This window comes from Micromesistius poutassou, assembly GCF_964030765.1.
Source record: "Micromesistius poutassou genome assembly, chromosome: 15".
NCBI lineage: Eukaryota > Metazoa > Chordata > Actinopteri > Gadiformes > Gadidae > Micromesistius > Micromesistius poutassou.
Window position 1 is genome coordinate 16,344,415 of NC_140285.1, and position 22,500 is coordinate 16,366,914.

Here is a 22,500-nt window from a genome sequence, read left to right on the forward strand (position 1 = left end):
ATAGATCTTCTAGAGCCATTTGGAAATCATATAAGTTAATTGTTAAATACTCAAATGGATGGATTTTATATTGTTGTTTTATCTTACACACAATGGAAATAATTGATCAATGAAATACAGGCTATGGGACTTGCCGATCCATATGCCTTTTTTTTATACAAGAAATAGCATACTTTATAGCCTGGAAATCCAGACCCACATCTAGAAAGCTGTAGGGTCTGGCAACGAGTAATGAAAATTACTCGAGGGGCGGCCCCAAGCATGCATTTGTAAATATCACTGCACGCAATTGGATAACACTACGACCAATCAGAAGAAGAAGAAGTGGTGACGTATCCAGACCAGCGGAGCTAACCAATAGATTCTCTTGCCGTATCCGATCGGTAAAACAGCAACGCTTTTGGCCCGCCTATATCAGATACACCGATGTGATTGGTTAATGTGCTGGGAGAGGGGCATCGGGGAGGGATTATGTTGCTCGTTCCCAGAGTGACTTGCTGAGCAAATTCAAATTGTGCTCTCGCGAGAACTCTGGATTTCCAGGGTACATACTTTATGCATGACGGTTGAAAAAAGTTAAACTTCTGATAACTTTATGCAGATGAGCGCATAGTGTGTGTTCCACCGTGTAGTTTGAAGCACTTCCTTCGACGACGTGGTGAACTCCCACGAGCAGCAACTAGAGGTGGAGCCACACGATGTCAAACAGGAGACTGGGGCCGAGCAGTTAGCCTTTCCACAATCCATCACACCCAATACAAAGTGAATGGGAGCCGTTGCCAAACGCAAGTCTGGTGGCAGTGAGGACCATGAGTGGTCATTACTGTCAGAATGTCGGTTTTCCTGCTGATGGCTCACTTGCAGAGGTTCCTCATTAGCGACTTTTGTAATGAAAGCCCACTTGTGGAGGTTTCTCAATTGGCTCTTTTTAAATGAAGACTGGCTAGTGGAAGTTGCTCATTGGTGATGAGCTCACATTAACGTTATTCACTGACTTGACTGTCTCCGACTGCCTGCCGGACTAAGGAGTACCCAGACTCCAGGTGCTAGGTCCTATAAACACTTTGTCACAACTTAACACACGTCACAATCCCAATGACACACAAGCAGTGCTCAATACTCACACAGCAAAAGAAATAGACAGGAGCTAGATTTAACTACAGCTCTTTCTTTCTAACGTTCAATCATCTTTTCCGTCCCAGTCTGGCCGTATGAAGACAAACACGTGGTCAGAAAAGTGCAGGAGAGAGCTGTGTGACGGCTTTAATGACGGGTGCTGTCAGGCCGGGGTGGAAAGAGTTCGCCCGCTGATCCCGTCAGAATCTGGATTCAGAAGAAGGCAAAGATCCCGCCCGGGTTCCAGTCAGTAACTGTTGCCTGGTTGCTATGGACAACCATTTCTTGGTAAGAAATGCCTGGTTCAGATCATGGAATTGTTGTTGCATTGGGACTTTTTAAATATGAAATATATATATATATATATGCCCATAATAAAGCAAGTCATATTCAGTTTTATTATGGACTGCCTATGTGCTCCCAGCAAAAGCTGTGTGTCCTCCATGCCTGACGGCATCTTCAGATACGTTTACTGACTCTCAAAGTCCACGAGGCAGCCGGTGCTATTGTTCATCTGTGTGCCCTTCCGTGGCAGAGTTGAACACAATGAGAGGGGACAGGACCGGAACCTCGGCTGTTGTCACCGCTGGCGTCATGAGACTGCCTGCACTTCCTTAGCAGCCCAGGAAATAAAAAAAATAACAGTGCCATGAGTAATGTCTGTTTTGTTCTGTGGATATAGATGTGTGATTGTGTGTGCGTCATGAGTGGCAATATGTGTTCTGTCTGTCCATGTTTGTGTACACAAACATGTGTGTTGTTGTGTACTACAAGGGGCTTGTGGGTGTTTTTCCAGTTCCCAGTATGTGTAAGACCTGTTGAAGAGCTGTGTGAGAAACCATCGGCCCCCTTTTCTCTGGACATCTGATCGCTCCCAGTGATTTTTTTTTTTACAAGGTAACTTGAACTCGGCAATCACAACAAAGAGTCCTTCACAAAGACGCTGGGGGGACCACGAGGCCCTGCCACCTCCAGCCAGAGACACAGAGAAGATAGAGCACAGGGAGAAGAAAGGAAGGTGAGACTACAGAGAGAAGGGGAGTAGAAAGAGTGAGAAGGGGTGGATAGGACTGCTGCCCCAGGTCTACACTCTGGTGGTGGGGGTGGTGGTGGTGGTGGTGTTAGTCATGGTGGTGGAGGTGGCGGCTGTGGTTCGTGTTTACAGAGTCAACAAAATAAACATGTTCTACGCAGTTGCCACATTAATGGTATTAACCTTAACCAACAGCCAGATAGTGAGCCGGCTTCACTTCATTTATCTGCAGATTGCCAGAGGCATAACCACAGTCCTGCTGTGTGGATTCCAGTGTGAAACTTGTCATTCTTGACAATACACACAAATTTGAAGGTCATAAACATTTAGCATTTTGATTTCATTGATGAAATCAGTTGATTTGATGTTGATCTTAACAGCTATAAATAACAATAGGCACTTAAGCTGATCCAGACAGGGACTAAAATATCATGACTGATGTCACAACATAATCATGTAATCCCCATGAAACTGTCTTGATGCGGCAGCTACCAGTAACACACTTTACAGCTGTGCTGTTAAGCCCTCAGCCAATATCACCCAGCATGCCCTCCAACCCCACTATAAACATCATGACCAACACCTTCATCAGCCTGTTGAACCTTCAACGCCGGGCTCCAAACAACCCTCCCCTACTAACGCAGTGGACTGCTGAGGTACTTCCACTGCGGCCATGTAGTCACAAGGACTTTGGAAATAAGCCACTCAATAGTAGTTATATGTGGGATATACTTTACAGTACATGCTTAATAAAGACTTAAAGACTAAAAGACTAATAAAGACTCGCTCTTAAAGTTTACATTTACATTTGGTTATGGTTCAGGTAATGCCTCCAAGATGTTTTTAACCAATGACAATAGATATTGTTCAACTATTCTATGTTTACAAAAAATAAAGATGTTAATTTCACCACCATATAAATCCCAAGCCCAAACCCATTTGTTGCTCATTTGTTGACCCAAAGCCATGGGTGTGATTAGCAACAGGGATAGGGAGATTCACGCTTGGTTTAAGAGAAAGACAATCATCATCACAGGCCTCTTTGAAGACAGGTTGTGGCTGAGGAAAGAGACCAACAGCCACACCAACAGCTCAACGTTTCCCTCACAGAGCCAGATGTCTCAAACACCCGGAAAGTGAAATCTGTACTTCAAAGTTTCACTTTCACATGTTGTCTGTCTTTGGTTGTTTCTAGTTTTGCATATAAAATATTAAATGTTCATTTAAAAACATTTTTTATTTAAAATTGTATTTTGTTGTGCTACTCATTTCGATGTTTGGCAACTTTCCTTGCGAGCAGGAACTTCAGCGTGGGACTGTTGAATGAATTCATTACTGTAAAAGTGGCCGTGAATCAAAGGAATGTCTCTACTACTACAGGAGCATCCTGTTTCTCCCCCTGTGTCCGTCCATGCAGAGCTTATGGGGAACTCTAGCTAACAGACAATATACCCCGGGAATGTCAGGAATGCAGGTACATGAATGCCTCCATAATTCAGGCCGGCCTTTTGTCTTCATGCCCAGTCCGACAAAAGGTTGACCAATAAGAAAAGCCTATTTCTATAAATAAAGCTCACAGCGTTCAATTAAACAATTTTATGTTCCTTTAATGGTCAGAGACAAAATGAGAAGCCCGTAAAATAAGGCTTTACTACATTTACATTTACATTCATGGCATTTGGCAGACGCTTTTATCCAAAGCGACTTACAATAAGTACATTTGTCAGAACAATATATCGCTGTCGGTACAGTAAGGTACTAAACCAAAATTAAAACAAAAAATAAGATAGAGTAGAGTTGACATGAAGACGTGGTCTTCCTACTTATAATCATGTGTCACCAAATAGTTTCCCCCGGATTTCCTAAGAATAGACTACTGAAAGTATCAGCACTGTGAGAAAACACCAGAAAGAAGAAGTACAGTGGGTACATCAGCAACACATGACGTACAGTCACATTGATAAATCCAGTCCAGTCAATTATACTTGTACAGCCCTTAATAATCGTTACAGACTCAAAATGCTTGACAGGCCATATATGTATGACACCCCCTAACCCTAGCGACCAAAGGGCAAGAAGAAACTAAATGAACAAGGAAGACATCTTGAGAAGGAACACAGGGCTCCCTCCTTCCAGGGTTGCTAAGGAGTTCAATGGGTGCCAGAATGGATCTACATAGTAGTGTTTAACAATCCGTTGAAAATGATTTAACGGATTGTTACGTCCGTACAAATGGGGTAAAACAATTTGATGGGTGTTTAGAGTTAGGCCATAAACCACTGGCTCCTCATAATACGTCCTCTCAACACCAGTTATTTTGGAGCATCCATTTCAACAAAAACCCAAACCTTGAGAGCTGCAGCAGCAGAAACATAACCTGCATGAGGGAACGAGGCCGTGCCACTGAGACAAGGTAACCACTGAACCCTCGTTGTACTGAAGAGGAAACTACGTCTATAACCGAGAGCCAGGGCGCATCTGTCTGCAAACTACCCCCCAGTGCAGTGCAGTGCATGAATGAATGTGAGAGTGCAACACAACCACACACACACACAAGCACTGAGAGACCCACAGAAACACACACTTACATGCAGACACCCACCCACACACACTTACACACACACACTCACACGCACACACACACACACACGCACACTCACACACACACACACTAACACACACACACACACACACACACACACACACACACACACAGGCGTACACAACCACACACACACACACACACACACACACACACACACACCACTGAAACACAAACAGAAACACACATACACACACGTACACGTACAAGCACATACACACACACACACACACACACACACACACACACACACACACACACACACACACACACACACACACACACACACACACACACTTACGATATACGATATGATACGACTTTATTTGTCAGTTTGCACTGAAATGCATTTTTGCATCCCTGGGCAACTGAACTCATTATACGCACACACACACACACACACACACACACACACACACACACACACACACACTACGTGTACATGAAGCAATGAGACAAAAGTGAAACCATTTTAGACATTTCTTGATGTACTCATCCTGTCATGTGGATGAATAAACTGCACAATACCACACGTACTTTTGTTTCCATTCAGACTGGAAACGACATAAAACATAACAAAACAGCATTTTGTTTCTGGTAATTCTAGTCAGATCAGTTGACGGTGGTAACAGATTGGAGCACTCGTCTGGCAGATGAGGAACCACACACTGAACTACACTGAAGGAACCACACACTGAACTACACTGAAGGAACCACACACTGAACTACACTGAAGGAACCACACACTGAACTACACTGAAGGAACCACACACTGAACTACACTGAAGGAACCACACACTGAAGGAACCACACACTGAACTACACTGAAGGAACCACACACTGAACTACACTGAAGGAACCACACACTGAACTACACTGAAGGAACCACACACTGAAGGAACCACACACTGAACTACACTGAAGGAACCACACACTGAACTACACTGAAGGAACCACACACTGAAGGAACCACACACTGAACTACACTGAAGGAACCACACACTGAACTACACTGAAGGAACCACACACTGAAGGAACCACACACTGAACTACACTGAAGGAACCACACACTGAACTACACTGAAGGAACCACACACTGAAGTATCCTGAACTGAACAACGCTGACCTACGTTGAACTACGCTGGATTTCCCCAATTAGCCATGCTCTTTCACTTGCCCTTTCCTCTCCTCACAAAAACCCCAGCCAGAGGAGAAGCACTAAAAGTCGCCATAAAGCCTGTCTAGAATGGGGAATTGTTGCCCGAGGGCCGAAGAAGGCCAGGTGGACTGCGGAGCCAGACCCCTGTCTGTTCAGCTATAGCTTTAAAACCAAGTTAGCAGTGTGCCCTAAACTCCCTCGCTAAGCCTCTCTTCCTGAGGACCGGCCACAGCCAAGACAGATGTACACTACCAAACTGGAGTAGGCAAAACAAACAGACAAACAAAGGCCTTCCCCTCCCTCCCCACCCCCGCTCCAGCAGCCACGACGCCTCTTCAGTGGAGTCGGTCAAGCCCTGTGGTTGTACTGAGGGGGGGTAGACACAGAGGGGCTCATACAATCAAATGCAACCACCCTTAACAAATGAAAATGATTCGGTTTAATGTCCCGTCTATCAATTGAACAGCTTGACTCCATAAGTCTGGCTTGGAGGGCAACTATCATGCACCCGTCTGAATGATCTTTCTTAAAGTCTGCACAGCATGGGGACATTCAAAAAAGTGCTGGATTATTGATGTCAGCTTCTGTCTTTAACACAAATAAACTTCAAATGTCTTATGTCAATGGCCCATTGTTATGATTTATCAATCAGTCCATTTTGTTTCTTCAAATACAACAAACTCTGAGCTGAATTGTGTTGCGTAGTATTGCGTAGTATTAATAGCATACATATGAATCAGATAACGACACCACAACCAGGGTTAAAGGAAACTGAAAAGCTTTGGGCCAATTGGTTAGGATGGTTTCCAAAGCAATCAAGCATGGAAAATAATCAGATGTTCTTCTCTAAACAAGCCCATAGAAATATGCATGTGCCTTTTTAATAACGTTGGTAAAGTCATTACAACCAAGCACCACGGCAAGCAGCCAGTTCAAAGCCAACGTTCCCGCTTTTGAGTTCTCCTGCGGCCGTAGCCGAGACGCGACCACAGGAATCCAGTGGTGCTACGCCACTTTGAAAGAGGATCCTGCAGCGCCCCGCGCTCCAGCGCTACACCTTGGAAAACTGCACCACCGTCTCAGAACGCCTCAATGAAGACACAACCATATGGTGGAGATTTAGCTATTAAGCCCAGACCTACAGTAACGTAGACTTCTGGGAGGGAGAGAGAAATGTGAGGAGGGGGGTAGGGTTGTATTGGGACGACTCTCTCTCTATGACTGAGACTGGGCACACTCAGTAATCCATTTCCTTTAGGATCAGGCCAACCCCTCGGACCAGAGATGTGCAGATGATAAGACCTCTATGGAACAAAGAGAGGCAAATCAACCAGGCTAACTAGAGGCAAGCAATGCTGATGCGATGATGTTATGGCCAGGCTGAATAACAATGAGTATGTCTTTTTAACTCTGCGAGGGGGTCGAGGTGGCCCTACTAGTACGTTAACTAATAGAGAGCTAATGCCAAGGTGCCCATCTCCAGGAACACACATCACAACACATCCTACTTGAAGGGGGATTTGGCCAAGCCAGGGCAAGGGCCACAATGTAATTTCCTCCATTGAATCAATGGGGAGAGAGTGTATGTGGGCATTCTAGGAAGCTGCTTCCAGCAAAGGCTGAGCCAGGGCCCTTTCCCAGGAGGATGCTAGACACAGGAGACAATGGGATGAGATGTCTACCGCACGTGATGTTGGTTAGACGCAAACCACATGGAAGCAGTCTGATCTGACCCAGGGGTGTGATCCCGCCTACATTCCCCATCGCCCCAGCTCCTGGTAAAGTCGTTAGTCAAGGGGGATATTACTACGCTGCTCCCATGACATCACACCGGGCTACCGTCATTCCAACGTCTGTGAGCCGCGTGTGTGTCCAGGAAAAGATGGAAGCGGAACATTAGTGCAGAAATACAGACAGACGTTTGGGTCAGTAGATACATAGGTTGAAATCAGACAGACAGAACGAGGGTGCAGCTTGACAGAATCAGTGCAATCATTGTACAAATAAATGTGACCAACACTATAAAAAGGGAGTAATTTGCACTGATTAGTATAAACAGTATCTGTATCATGGTAATACTGGTGGCATAATGTGTGTCATTGTGAGTGGAGGAACTGTATAGGGTCTCTTCCAGTATGGCAGGGTCCATGTTGGCTTTGATCCACGGTTATCTTGACAACAAGAGACTACGGGAGCGGTGCTGAACCATTGTCTGATAAGAGCCCTTAAATATACAAGCATCTCGTTCTTCCCACACAGAGCAAAGGACAACTGTAGCTACTGGCAGGGAACCGAACCAAGATTGGACTCACGTGATCTTGTGGGGGGGGGGGGGGGGGGGGTGTGGAACAACAAACAACAAAACGAAACACTCTGAAAGAGTTTACTGGAGTTGCATGCAGTTTTTTTATAATAACAGTTTAGGAGTTGAGTTCTGTGCACTCTCCAGCAGAGCCACGATCCCTCTCTTGATAATAAAGGATTCCTGGTATTTCTGTGTGGAAAAAAGTGGCAGCTAAAAATAATTGTGCCTTTCAGGTCAAAGAAGTAGTCATATGGAAAAACCTTCTACTTTATGAAAAGGAACAACCACTCGTGCAATCATGCTCCATGTGGAAAAGATGAGGGGAAAGGCAATAGTCGTGTCAAGTAAGCATACATATTAAAGTCACGTTTAGTGTGATTGTGAGTATAGCTGACACACATTACACACGTTTGGAAAGGGTTTTCTAATGAGGCTATAAGTCAACTGATGGAAAATGTTTACACAACAGTTGCTGAAGCAAATGATAGCTTTAGATTTGAAAAAGCACAGGGTCGAGAACTGTAATATTTCTCACAATGGAGAAGACATTGTTATGTGTAATTAAGGCCTTAAGAAGCTACACACTCAATCTGGGTGTGGTTTACATGGCTTTAGTTAAAAGGGACGTCAGCATATTTTTGTAACAAATATTGGCGACTGTTGGAATAATATATAGTCTTTAATAAGATGCAGTTGATAATAGCCTACACTCTTAAAATAGTGTTTACCATAAATAAAATATATTCAAACATAAGGCTACTAATAAATGGGTTTTTTTTGGGGGGGGGGATATCATTGGTACCAACGTGATGGTAAGTGGACGTTGACTACAACCCGAGTTCCGACCTAAAACCCTGCATTTGAAGAGCATGGAGTGGGTGGTGATCTTTCTCCAGCTCTCCGTTGTGGGAGTTTGGGGGAATTCAGAACATTTTGTTTTCCGATATGTACATGCTGCAAGTTAACCGATGGTTTGAATGTAAACGGAATCATCTGGTGTTGGCTGCTCGCATTTAGAAGGTAGGCCTGAACACATCTCCCCACTCGGTTCTGTTTGAGACTTGGGGGTAATTGAGCCAAACGCCTGCCTTAAGGGGAGACAAAAGAACCGCAGGGAGGGGGCTCACCAGGCTCGGAGCTGGGGGTGGGACAGCATACCTCAGCCCATTTAAAACTGTAACTTTCGTCTTTGCTGACTTTAAAATATGGACAGAAAGTGTGATATAGGAAGAGACAATAAGGGGGTCTCATTATAAGTAGCCCAGTGGCTCATAATCATAACCATTAATGATCTTAACATCTACATAGAGGTAATAGCCTCTTCCTAATACATTCTCTGAAGAAAACTAATTAACTCATATTTGGTTTACAATTTGCGGCCTATAAGTATTCTTACATTATTATTTTTAGACAAATCTATATCTATATCTATTATCTATAAAATAAGAAAGATATTCACAGTGGGCAAGCACACGGATAACTTACCAAAACAATAGCAAACTTCTCCTCCAACTCTGTGGAGTCGGGCATTGGGACCTTCAGGGGCATGATGTGAGGCTTCATCTCCGAGTGTCCATCCACACTCTCAATATTCCCCATTTCTCAACTGGTCGAGTTCCTCCAACTGGTTGAAAAAAAATCCTGAAACTCTTTCAAGGTATTCCAAAGGAAGGAATATTGTTCAACAACGCATTACCTCCATGTGTGGGAAAACAAGGAAAAAAGCTGACAGCGCATTACTTTCATATAAATGTAACACAATCACATCAGGCTACAGTAGCCTATCAGACTGTCCAATATCTCCCCCGAAACGCACTATCAAAAAAAGTAACACTCGCAATATAATTGTTTACGATTCCAAAGAATAGTCTCGGTTTTGCCTGGCCAGTCCATTCTTCACACAGAAATGAGTTTTTTTTTTACAAGTATAGGCTCACTGTCTAAACCTTAACAGTGACTTGAACGCAACGAAACTTCCTTGGCTACAGTGCGTTTCCATTCATTATTGTTGTGTGATGCGGATTAGGCTCCCGATGATCCTCCAATCAGAGGGCAGGCTCTCTACTTGCCCCGCCCCTATCTTAGAAATAAAGTTCCTCGTTGGATAAGCTATGTGCCTATCAATCTAACGGTTGTACCTCCCACACGTTACGCTCACATCTGTCGGAAGGGAGCTGATGCACAGCTGGATGCGTTTGCGGGGTTTTTTGTCAGCACTTTATCGCAACCTGGTGGCAAGCCAACAGTATTTAATACATAAAGAAGACCAAAACATGGTGGTTAAGGAATGCTTATGAAACAAGCGCTGCCTATTTCACACGAATTAAGTACAAAAACATTGCAAAGATGTATTCTCAGAGTGCAAACTTTATTCGTTAACTTGAGAGAAGAACAGATACAACAAAGTGTACGAAGAAGGTCGAAGCAAAGCAGTATTTCTTTTTGACTAGTCCAAGCTGCACTTCGTTTAAAGTTGTCAAGCATTCGCAATGAATTGACCGATGGAACAGCTACAGCATGTGTTTACATCTCTTTAAGAAATAGCCATAGGAAACTGATTAGCATGGAACATTTGGCAAGCAGCTCACTGACAACAACTACAGTACAGGATTGGCCTACTCAATTTGGCACATCACACATCTAGGTTAACAAAGAAGCTGTTGGTTTGGTATACAATATGATGCTGATGTTGTTGTTATAATTAAAACAGTTTTGTCCTAATACAATCAAAAAGCACAGTGGTTTAGACATAGGATCTTATCTTGCTTTTCAGGTGTCAAATACAAGGGGACTAGGTCTGTTAAAATATAAATTCATTTAGAGAAACATTGTTAAAACATATAAAACTTTTTCATTTGTGCACACTTCTGTTATCAGTAAGGCAATCATATAAACGCAATAATACAAACAAAATTAAAATAAGGAATGGTTTCAGGTATAAAATAATACTTTCAGTTAAATTTGTTACCATTTTGACCGGACATTGTTAAAAAAATAACACTTCAAAATACATAAATATAAAGACAGCACATAAATATAAAGCAGACCCTCACAGCAGGAGCCCTTTGACAATACAACTCCTAGAGGACTTCTGAGTGCTCCAACTATCTGTAGCTTCTGCAACATGGTTGCACATCAGTGATGAACTATCTACTTGGATGTGTATATCTATCTATACACACACAATCTCCTGAATGAATGGACACTTCACAGAGAATAAGCTACTAGCTGGTGGTGAACACTGGGCTATTGTGCTACTGTGAGAAATGAGTGGTCATCACATTTTCCACACCAATGATCTATTAGCACGTAAGCAGAATAAAATAGTGACCACATAAGCACACGGTACAGAAGCAGCGATCACAGTGATATAGGATTTAAGATGAAAATTGTAAATTCTTCTAGTTGCTCTCTGCAATCAAATCATACCTGAAAGAAAATCATAGCAGGCATAGTTAAGACCTTTGGTTTTCTATGTCAAAGTATTGAAGTGAGACAAGATGTCTGACGTGTGGTTAGTTACCATTGTGTGACCCCGGTCTTCAGATCCACCTGGTCCAGGTCCAGCAGAAACTGAAGACAGAGAACAACTAACCTTTACACACTCCTTCAGAGTCAGCCTCAGTTTTTCTTATCTATGCTATTTATTTATTATTTTTTTCTTTATTACTTTATATACAGTTTTTTATTTGGAGTGTGTAAGCTTAAAGCTTGAATTGCACTTTATAAATACCGTTTATTATTATTATTATTATTATTATTATTATTATTATTATTATTATAAGTCATGAGAGAGACAAACATGTGTAAGTGTAGTGTAACTGTTTTAAGCAATGTTCTTAGTGTGTAACTATCCCTTAACATTAGACCAGACAAACATAGGAAACTCAGCTCAAACATGAAGTTATAAGAAATGGGATTTTAAGCTGCTATGGGGAGAGATTTAAAAATGTTACTCTAGAACTGCTGAATACGATCAGAAAGAGATTAATACATACACTCATTTAATCTTCAAAAGTCTAAGACAATATCTTGACTCTTCTGACATTAATACCATAGTGGTATGAACTATCAAGTAAACAACATAGTTTACACCACTCCAGCTTACCTTCCCAATGAGTTCCCTTTCTCGACTCATGAACGAAACGTTGTTCTTCACGGACAAGTCCAGTCTCCTCTGCACGGATTCCTCCAAAGAGAAGTCAAAGTCAAACCTGCAACAAAACCCCCCCCCCCAAGAAATACATCAAACACACGCATCACTAGAATCCCACACACAGGACCACCTTCCCCAGACTTCTAAATGGTAAATGCACTGCATTTATACAGCCCTTTTCTAACCAGTGGCAACTCAAAGAGCTTAACAATATTGCCTAACATTCAACCATTCATTCACACATACACACACCATCGACCATATCAGCCATGCAGGGCGACAGCCAGCTGGTCAGGAGCAGTCAGGGTGAGGTGTCTTGCTCAGGGACACCTTGACACTCTGCTAGGGGGATGCCGGGGATCGAACCAGCAACCTTCCACTGACCAGTCAACCTGCTCTACCTCCTGAGCTACTCCCTCCCAGCCTACCTCTCGTTGAACTCGGGGTTCAGGTCCCTCTTCTTGGTGGCGGTCTTCCTCTTGCTGGCGCCCTTCTTGTCGGGCAGAAGGAGCAGGCTGACGTACGGGTCGGCGCCGTCCTTAGAACAGGCCGCCAAGGCTCTGTGGGAGACATGACACCGTCACACACGGCACAGGAGCACTCTCACATCAGATACTGACTATACATTTTACAGTACATTTACATTTAGCAGACACTTTTATCCAAAGGGACTTACAATATGTACATTTTTCAGAACAATGCATTGCTGTCGGTACAGTAAGGATGTTCATAGAACCAAGCACCAACAATCGCTAGGTTGACCCATTTCCTGTATACAACAAAGCTAGCCAGGATAAGACGCTACACCTTGGTGCGGTGTATGTACCTGCAGGAGTGGACAGTGATGTACAGCCGGCTCTCCTCTGATGAATAAGCGATGGTGAGCTTCACCTGGCCGGCCACGGCTCCGGGCTCAGTGATTCTAAAGAACAAGAGGAGGGGATTAGCTGCTGTGTATTATGTCAGTCATAATATTAATAATAATTACCAAGAAACTAAAAGTAATGCAGAGGTCTCAAGCTCAAGGTTGATCTTACGCGTTATATGTATAACGTTACATAATAGATGCATAGAGATAGATTGATAGATATCCATACGTAGAAATCATGTTTGTTCACAGTACAGCCAAACCGTACACTATGAGTGCACCCTAGGGTGCTGCTCCGCCCGCAGGGACTCACCCCGTGCCCCCGCGGTGACGGAGGTCGAGGTGGGCGGGGTCCCACTTTGGAATGACGGGCTCGCCCTCCTCCCCGGTGACATCATCCGGGGGGTGGCACACCGCCAGCTGGGTGTCCAGAAGCTGTGTGAACAACACACTCAGTTACTAACATAGATGGAAACATGGAGACCGACATGTTATCTGCGCCCTGGCGTCCGCAGCCAGTATTAACTATCGGCAATTTGCATTCATCAATTTCAATTTTCAATTAAATTCAATTTTATTTGTATAGCCCTTAATCACAGGTACAGTCTCAAAGGGCTTAACAGGCCATATATTTATGACACCCACACCCCCCTGATCCCTATATTTTGTGTGAGGATTTTTGGCCTTTTAAGAAATGAATATAAGTAAGTATTAGGTTGGTAAAGTCAGTCAAATAATAAGACTATAAATATTAAGCAAGTAAAATAAAACACTGTGCCAACATATTCCAGGTTATTATATTATTATTATTATATAGTCTCAGGTCCTCAGGGGCTCCTGGTGTGTGGATGTAGTCTGTGGATGGGGGACCTTGAGTGTGGCCCTCAGCAGTATCTGGCTCTCAGGCAGGGCCCCCTCCAGGGTGAACCAGCGGTCCAGCACCAGGTCTGGCTGACCCAGCACGTCTCTCAGAGAGACCACCACCGAACCAAGAGCCATGCCCCAGCTGTGGGAGAGCTACACGCACGCACACACACACACACACACACACGCACACACGCACACACGCACACACGCACGCACACACACACACACACACACACGCACACACACACACACATACACCACACACACACACACACACACACACACACGCACGCACACACGCACACACACACACACATGCACACACACATACACCACACACACACACACACGCACGCACACACACACGCACACACGCACGCACACACAAAAACACACACATGGTGGTCAAATACCTTTAACACTGACTAGACTATTCAACAATGTCCGAACATCATCCTCTCTCACCTTGACAGTAAGGGTCTCGTCTCTGGGGTCCCGGACCAGGAAGTGACAGGCTTCGTCCCACCGTGGGGATGTGGAGCGCTCACAAATCTGGTGGCAAGGAATCAAGAAGAAAATCATTTCCAGAAATGTGGAGGGACTATATATTACACAAGACCCGGCCATCCACCACATGTCTCACCTTAGTTCGGTGTGAAACACCTTTAAGAACAATCTCAGCTCCCACTTTGGGTTCCTTGCCATTCTTCTTTAACTGCAATTATATATGAAAAAGACAATGAGTTCAACAAAAATGACCTATAAAGGTCAAAGTAGGTAGGTAGATACGTCAACTTTATTGAAGTTCAGGCATCTGCCCCAAATGCAGTAGACAAGTGAGTGCGGAGAGTGCGGAGACTCACTACAAACTGTGGAACACATTTTAACTAGTTGCCCCAAACACCTGCCCCCAAACGGGGTCTTATGGACCTTGACCATAGGACGTTGGACTGGCTCGCCTCAACAGTGCTGAAGGTCTAAGGACATACACCAGAAGAAGAAGCACAGGCAACAGAAAGAATAATCCTAGGGAACGGTAGGGATGGGCTCACCGGCAGACCATGGGCGCGCTCCACATACACAAACAGCACGGCCACAGAGGGCACCACCTTGTTCTGGTAGGACTGCTGGGACTGGTACTGCAGGATCTGGGGGAACACATGGACCATGAGGGAGAGAGAGACACGGACAGACAGACCGACAGACCGACAGAGAGAGAGGGAGAGAGAGAAAGAGTGTGTGTGAGAGAGAGAGAGAGAGAGAGAGAACAAACAGACTGACAAAAAAACAACCAAGAATATAAGAAAGGAAAAACAAACTGAAAAACAATAAGGAGAAAAGAGAGAGCTGTGACCTGTTCCAGCCGGCTGAGCTCAGAGACTCTGGGCAGCCATTCCAGCAGCAGGTGGACTCTGCCTGATTTGACGTCGTTCAGAGTGTACCACTGTAATGACGACAATATAGTTGATATGACTGAAACAAGTGAAACGATAAGTTAACCATGAAAATAGTTGATCTATAGTCAAATGAAAGTCTCACGCACGGTGTCGATGAACTGTGCACTGATGATATCACGGAGGCTGAGCTTGAACCTGTGAAGACAGCACTCGTGTTACGAAGACAGCCTTCATGTTCCTAAAAGAGCTCCACCACATCTTTAACGTTGTGCATTGACCCGTATCACGACATCACTCACCTCCCCAGGAAGTCATCCTGGTCAATGTCCTTATCAAACAGCTCAAACTGGATCTCCTGCCCGGGCAGCTGGGTCAGAATCACCTTGGAAACAAACCAAAAAAACAATTGAAGTCAAAGGTGAACACACATTCGCATGTTAGCACGCGTGCGGCTTGGCGGTGTGGACACCTCATAGAGTTCATTCCAGATGGGGTTGAGGTTCTCCTTGATGGTGTGGCTCCGGTACGTGACACCCGCCACCTTGATCTTGACGTACGGGTCACTCTTCCCCTTCACCATGCCGCCCATGAAGTTGTCCTTGGCGATCAGGTTCTGGGCCTCGGCCAGGTGGATGCGCAGCACACCCTGGGAACACAGGAACACCAAGGAGCAGAGGAGCAGGACGTGAGTCTGATTGTCTTGTTTGGGGGGGAGATATAACTCATTTCGGTGAGGGTGATTGTTTTACAACAGATAATTAGCGTGCTCATCGGTGTTAATGCTTTAAACGCCTCCTCAGTGTCACTGTTATTGCTAATGCAGGAGAGATGTGTTAAAACTTCAAGTGGAACGTGTGATGTCATCGCGCAAAAATTGGCAGTGAGGAAGGTACGTCATAATTAATCCAAAATAACAAATTCCGATGGATTAATTGTATTTGGTGAATTTCATTTCACAAAAATGTGAGCATGGGTGTGCATGAATGCGCGTGTGTGTACATGCGTGTGTGCATGTGTGTGTACATGCGTGTGTCTGTGTGTGTGTGTGTGTGTGTGTGTCTGTGTGTGTGTGTGTGCGTCTCCCGTCGCCGTGCTTCACAGTACCTCCGTTGCGAACTCAGGGTCGGGCGCCGTGTTCTGCGGCCACGCGGACTGAGGTTTGGAGGAGCCCCCGGGGCCCGGGGGGCCCAGCTCGGCGGACAACCCCCCCAGAGCGGGCCCCGACCCCGGGGTGGAGAGAGGGGAGGACGGAGTGGTGGCGCCAGCCTCCTCGTTCAGCCACAACACCTGGAACGGCACCAAGCATGGGAAACCGTTGTTGATTGATTTCCAGAAATGGTAAATTCACTGCATTTATACCGCGCTTTTCTAACCAGAGGCCACTCAAAGCGCTTTACAATACTGCCTCACACTCACCCATTCATGCACACGTTCACACACAAGACGGCGGTGTCGACCATGCAAGGCGACAGCCTGCTCGTCATGAGGAGTCGGGTTAAGGCGTCTTTCTAAGGGACAACCTCGACACGCTACACACACACACACTAGGGGGAGCCGGGGATCGCTCTAGCAACCTTCTGTTCACCAGCCAACCGCTCTACCTCCTGAGCCACATGCCGCCCCACATGGCCCGACGGTCCTCACTGCATGGTGGCTAGAAGGATGTTGGATTCTACAGAAGTGTTTTTTATCCATTTTAAACAGCTATACAGCGTCATCTCTGCAGCCTGTAGATTGATTTGTCACGGAAAGACAGGCCTTGAGGCATTGTGTGTTCATGGGTGTGAATACAGAATAGAAGCTGTTGGCAAAACAATGGCTTTGAATCCAGTTCTGCAGTAGGAAATGCCTCCCTATTGAATGACATTGTGTTGTGCAGAGACAATGGTGCAGGACTATGTGTGTGTGTGTGTGTGTGTGTGTGTGTGTGTGTGTCTGTGTGTGTGTGTGTGTGCATTGTGGCAACCTGGCTCTCGCACGGCGCCCCAGGTGGCCCTGAGGGGCGGTGGTAGAAGGAGTGTACCACCGTTCTCCCCCAGCCCCCGGCCCCCCTGAGCCCCACTCAGTGCACTGGGAAACACCTGCCACGTAGGGGGCAGAACTCGAGCATACGCGGGACTCATGTGAGTTGTTTAAAAGATTCCATGGCATGCTTTTTTGGGGTTATTAATTGCGTTTGAGGGTACATAAAAATACCCCTTATTATTCTCACACTTTATTTCTGAAAAAACAATTTCAGTGTGTTTGGTTGGTTGACAAATTCACATCCCGGGAAGTTCTAAACATTGCGGGCAGCCGAGAGGCGCGACTTGTGCACTTCAGCACCGCCCACTGCCCAGTCTGACGTCACATTGTTAAAGTTTGAGCGCAAACGAGCTGTTTTCAGCAATTACGGCTTAAACAGACTGATGACTTGTGTTCACTGGGGGAGCCATGCCATTCACGGAGCCGGGTTACCACAGTGTGTGTGTGTGTGTGTGTGTGTGTGTGTGTGTGTGTGTGTGTGTGTGTGTTTGTACGTGTGTGTGTGTGTGTGTGTGTGTGTGTGTGTGTGTGTGTGTGTAACACGGACCCTCAGGATGGTCTTGATGTATATGCGGCTGGCGGAGCCCGAGTTCTCCAGGTGGAACCACTGGTCCAGGACCAGGCCGGGGCTCTCCAGCAGGCGGGCCAGAGGGATGGTCAGGCTGCCCAGCGACAGCGCGCGGTCGTCATCCTTCACCTGAACACGCGGGCACACAGGGAGGAGCTCAAGACGTCACTAGAGTAGCGGCGGGCACGGGGATGAACCCAGATAGGGTTGGAATAGCGGTAAGGAATGTAAATACACTTTTGGTTATTAAACATGCTGTGTGTAAGATTTAAGAGTTACTATTTGAGTTTGACTTTTTAGAATAAAATCAGCTATTAGAGAGTGAAATGAGCTGTTATAAAATGTTACAAGTTGACTGCGCCTGCCTCAGTACGAGACCATTTCTCAAGATTTCTTCCTTGCTAATTAAGGAGGTTTTTTTTGTTTTTTCTTGCCCTCTGGGGGGCTAGGGTAAGGGGGGGTGGGGTGTCATAAATATACGGCCTGTTAAGCCTTGTGAGACTGTACCGTTGATTAAGCGCTATACAAATAAAATTGAATTGAAATTTAATTGAATTCAGATTTCTGACAGATCAGGGCAACTCTTCCCTGATCAGTGGGAGAAACGGTCCAGTCACCTGTCGAGTGTGTGAATGCAACAATTCTCAATGGAAGGCTAAACATAGGGAGGGAGGGAGCAGAGAGGGAGGGGACTTTTTATCTTGTTTCTTGCTCTCTTCTGCTCTTTTCTGCTCTCTCAATCCTACCTAGAGCAGCTTCAAGTTATTTTCCATAAGAGTTATTTCATCATCTGGCCATCGGCGCAATTTTGATTATGTAATCAAAACGTTCCATATTAAGATACCTATGACACCCTGTGATATTGTAATATAATGACTTACTTGAATGTCTATGTCTTGTTTGCGTGGATCTGGAATGAAGAAGGTGAAGGCGTCCTCCCACACAGGATCGCTGGTCCCATAGCAAGTCTAAGGCGAGAGAGAGACAGGGCGATGTGGTTGACGTGTGTCTTGGTGGAAGCTCAGCCACACGTACTGTAGAATATATGACGCAATATAAGAACGTGAATCCTCACTCTGCTCTCTTTGGTTGTGTCCTGAATGGATATCTGGACCATTGGGCTGGGGTCCTTGTTGCCTTTCTTCAACTGCAACACATCCAGTACACAGAGTTAACCAGGACACACAGTAGTAGTCATTGAGCAGACTCCTTTCCAAAGCAACAGGTCATTTCAAAGCCATGATGTTAATGAGCAGGGTAGGAGTGAGGAACCTGCGGGCGGGCACCTGGGGTCTGAACTGGAGTCAACCCAGCTCTAGTGGGAAGTCAACTTACCACAAGTAAGTCAACTTAAGTCAGCTTACCACTAGCAAGTCAACTTAAGTAAACTTACCACTAGAGCGGACTATCCTGCAGTACAACATAACCCATACACAGGCTTTAACCAGGACAGTAGACGAGCCTGCCTCTATAACACTCCAGAGTTGAACCAAGCCTTTTCTCACCGGGAGGGCGTGAGCTTGGTCCAGGTAGACGGCGAGGATGGCAGCAGAGGGGGGATCGGAGGTCTTACTGGTCAAGTTATAGTTCCTCTGGATCACCTGGTAGAGGAACATTAAATATATTGAAATCAAATCAAACTTACTCACAGAGCACATTTCATGCAAAACTGCAACCAAAAAGTAGTCACAAGCTACAAGTACATTACATGATAAATGACGTTCGGGATCATTACTACAGTACATACATTACATTATCTATCATTACTACAGTACGTACATTACATTATCTATCATTACTACAGTGCGTACATTACATTATCTATCATTACTACAGTACATACATTACATTAGGTATCATTACTACAGTACGTACATTACATTATCTATCATTACTACAGTACATACATTACATTATCTATCATTACTACAGTACGTACATTACATTATCTATCATTACTACAGTGCGTACATTACATTATCTATCATTACTACAGTACGTACCTTACATTATCTATCACTACTACAGTACGTACATTACATTATCTATCATTACTACAGTACGTACATTACATTATCTATCATTACTACAGTATGTACATTACATTATCTATCATTACTACAATATATACATTACATTATCTATCATTACTACAATATATACCTTACATTATCTATCATTACTACAGTACGTACATTACATTAGGTATCACTACTACAGTACGCATATTACATTATCTATCATTACTACAGTGTGTACATTACATTATCTATCATTACTACAATATATACATTACATTATCTATCATTACTACAATATATACATTACATTATCTATCATTACTACAGTACGTACATTACATTAGGTATCACTACTACAGTACGCATATTACATTATCTATCATTACTACAGTGCGTACATTACATTATCTATCATTACCACAGTACGTACATTACATTATCTATCATTACTACAGTGCGTACATTACATTATCTATCACTACTACAGTACGTACATTACATTATCTATCATTACCACAGTACGTACATTACATTATCTATCATTACTACAGTGCGTACATTACATTATCTATCACTACTACAGTACGTACATTACATTATCTATCATTACCACAGTACGTACATTACATTATCTATCATTACTACAGTACGTACATTACATTAGGTATCACTACTACAGTACGCATAATACATTATCTATCATTACTACAGTACGTACATTACATTATCTATCATTACCACAGTACGTACATTACATTATCTATCATTACTACAGTACGTACATTACATTAGGTATCACTACTACAGTACGCATAATACATTATCTATCATTACTACAGTACGTACATTACATTATCTATCATTACCACAGTACGTACATTACATTATCTATCATTACTACAGTACGTACATTACATTAGGTATCACTACTACAGTACGCATAATACATTATCTATCATTACTACAGTACGTACATTACATTATCTATCATTACTACAGTGCGTACATTACATTATCTATCATTACTACAGTACGTACATTACATTAGGTATCACTACTACAGTACGCATAATACATTATCTATCATTACTACAGTACGTACATTACATTATCTATCATTACCACAGTACGTACATTACATTATCTATCATTACTACAGTACGTACATTACATTAGGTATCACTACTACAGTACGCATAATACATTATCTATCATTACTACAGTACGTACATTACATTATCTATCATTACCACAGTACGTACATTACATTATCTATCATTACTACAGTACGTACATTACATTAGGTATCACTACTACAGTGCGTACATTACATTATCTATCACTACTACAGTACGTACATTACATTATCTATCATTACCACAGTACGTACATTACATTATCTATCACTACTACAGTACGTACATTACATTATCTATCATTACCACAGTACGTACATTACATTATCTATCATTACCACAGTACGTACATTACATTATCTATCATTACCACAGTACGTACATTACATTATCTATCATTACTACAGTACGTACATTACATTATCTATCATTACTACAGTACATACATTACATTATCTATCATTACTACAGTACGTACATTACATTATCTATCATTACCACAGTACGTACATTACATTATCTATCATTACTACAGTACGTACATTACATTATCTATCATTACCACAGTACGTACATTACATTATCTATCATTACTACAGTACGTACATTACATTATCTATCATTACTACAGTACGTACATTACATTATCTATCATTACTACAGTGCGTACATTACATTATCTATCATTACCACAGTACGTACATTACATTATCTATCATTACTACAGTACGTACATTACATTATCTATCATTACTACAGTACGTACATTACATTATCTATCATTACTACAGTACGTACATTACATTATCTATCATTACCACAGTACGTACATTACATTATCTATCATTACCACAGTACGTACATTACATTATCTATCATTACCACAGTACGTACATTACATTATCTATCATTACCACAGTACGTACATTACATTATCTATCATTACTACAGTGCGTACATTACATTATCTATCATTACCACAGTACGTACATTACATTATCTATCATTACTACAGTGTGCTACAGCAGACCGACCTCACTGAGCCTGGCAGCAGAGGGCAGCAGAGACAGCCACTCCAGGCGGAGGTGAACACTTCCGGAAGGAACGTCCTTCAAACTGAACCACTGTCAGCAGAAACAAAGAGGAGGGGGGTGTTGGACACATGTGTGCTGCGGACTCAGCTGGCTCATTAAACTGGGTGGATTAGCAGAGGAGTGGATCACGAGGAAGCCCATGTGCCCATGTGC

General features: G+C 43.6%; 2 protein-coding genes across 8 annotated transcripts in view; both read right to left on the reverse strand.

Annotated features, from left to right (window-relative positions):
* Positions 1 to 10,173, reverse strand: part of fmnl3 (formin-like 3) — a 34,796-nt gene extending 24,623 nt beyond the window's left edge. For all 7 annotated transcript variants that reach the window (XR_014638313.1, XR_014638314.1, XM_084479921.1 and 4 more), the window contains exon 1: positions 9,701 to 10,173. Coding sequence is in view for 5 of the 7 variants with exons in the window: in XM_084479921.1 (XP_084336047.1) it covers positions 9,701 to 9,814 (114 nt within the window). In the remaining 2 variants the exon portion in view is untranslated. The remainder of the gene's footprint in view (positions 1 to 9,700) is intronic.
* Positions 10,174 to 10,564: 391 nt separating this feature from the next.
* The window catches only part of esyt1a (extended synaptotagmin-like protein 1a), a 23,408-nt gene continuing 11,472 nt past the window's right edge, over positions 10,565 to 22,500 (reverse strand). The window contains exons 12-31 of the mRNA XM_084479695.1: positions 22,288 to 22,377; positions 19,602 to 19,697; positions 19,172 to 19,243; positions 18,978 to 19,064; positions 18,076 to 18,225; positions 16,608 to 16,790; positions 15,973 to 16,149; positions 15,803 to 15,885; positions 15,650 to 15,698; positions 15,461 to 15,550; positions 15,159 to 15,254; positions 14,750 to 14,821; positions 14,572 to 14,658; positions 14,110 to 14,256; positions 13,553 to 13,674; positions 13,198 to 13,293; positions 12,800 to 12,931; positions 12,324 to 12,429; positions 11,739 to 11,788; positions 10,565 to 11,644 (exon numbers count right to left, since the gene is read on the reverse strand). Coding sequence (XP_084335821.1) covers positions 11,617 to 11,644; positions 11,739 to 11,788; positions 12,324 to 12,429; positions 12,800 to 12,931; positions 13,198 to 13,293; positions 13,553 to 13,674; positions 14,110 to 14,256; positions 14,572 to 14,658; positions 14,750 to 14,821; positions 15,159 to 15,254; positions 15,461 to 15,550; positions 15,650 to 15,698; positions 15,803 to 15,885; positions 15,973 to 16,149; positions 16,608 to 16,790; positions 18,076 to 18,225; positions 18,978 to 19,064; positions 19,172 to 19,243; positions 19,602 to 19,697; positions 22,288 to 22,377 — 2,013 coding nt within the window. The 3' untranslated portion in view covers positions 10,565 to 11,616. The remainder of the gene's footprint in view (positions 11,645 to 11,738; positions 11,789 to 12,323; positions 12,430 to 12,799; positions 12,932 to 13,197; positions 13,294 to 13,552; positions 13,675 to 14,109; positions 14,257 to 14,571; positions 14,659 to 14,749; positions 14,822 to 15,158; positions 15,255 to 15,460; positions 15,551 to 15,649; positions 15,699 to 15,802; positions 15,886 to 15,972; positions 16,150 to 16,607; positions 16,791 to 18,075; positions 18,226 to 18,977; positions 19,065 to 19,171; positions 19,244 to 19,601; positions 19,698 to 22,287; positions 22,378 to 22,500) is intronic.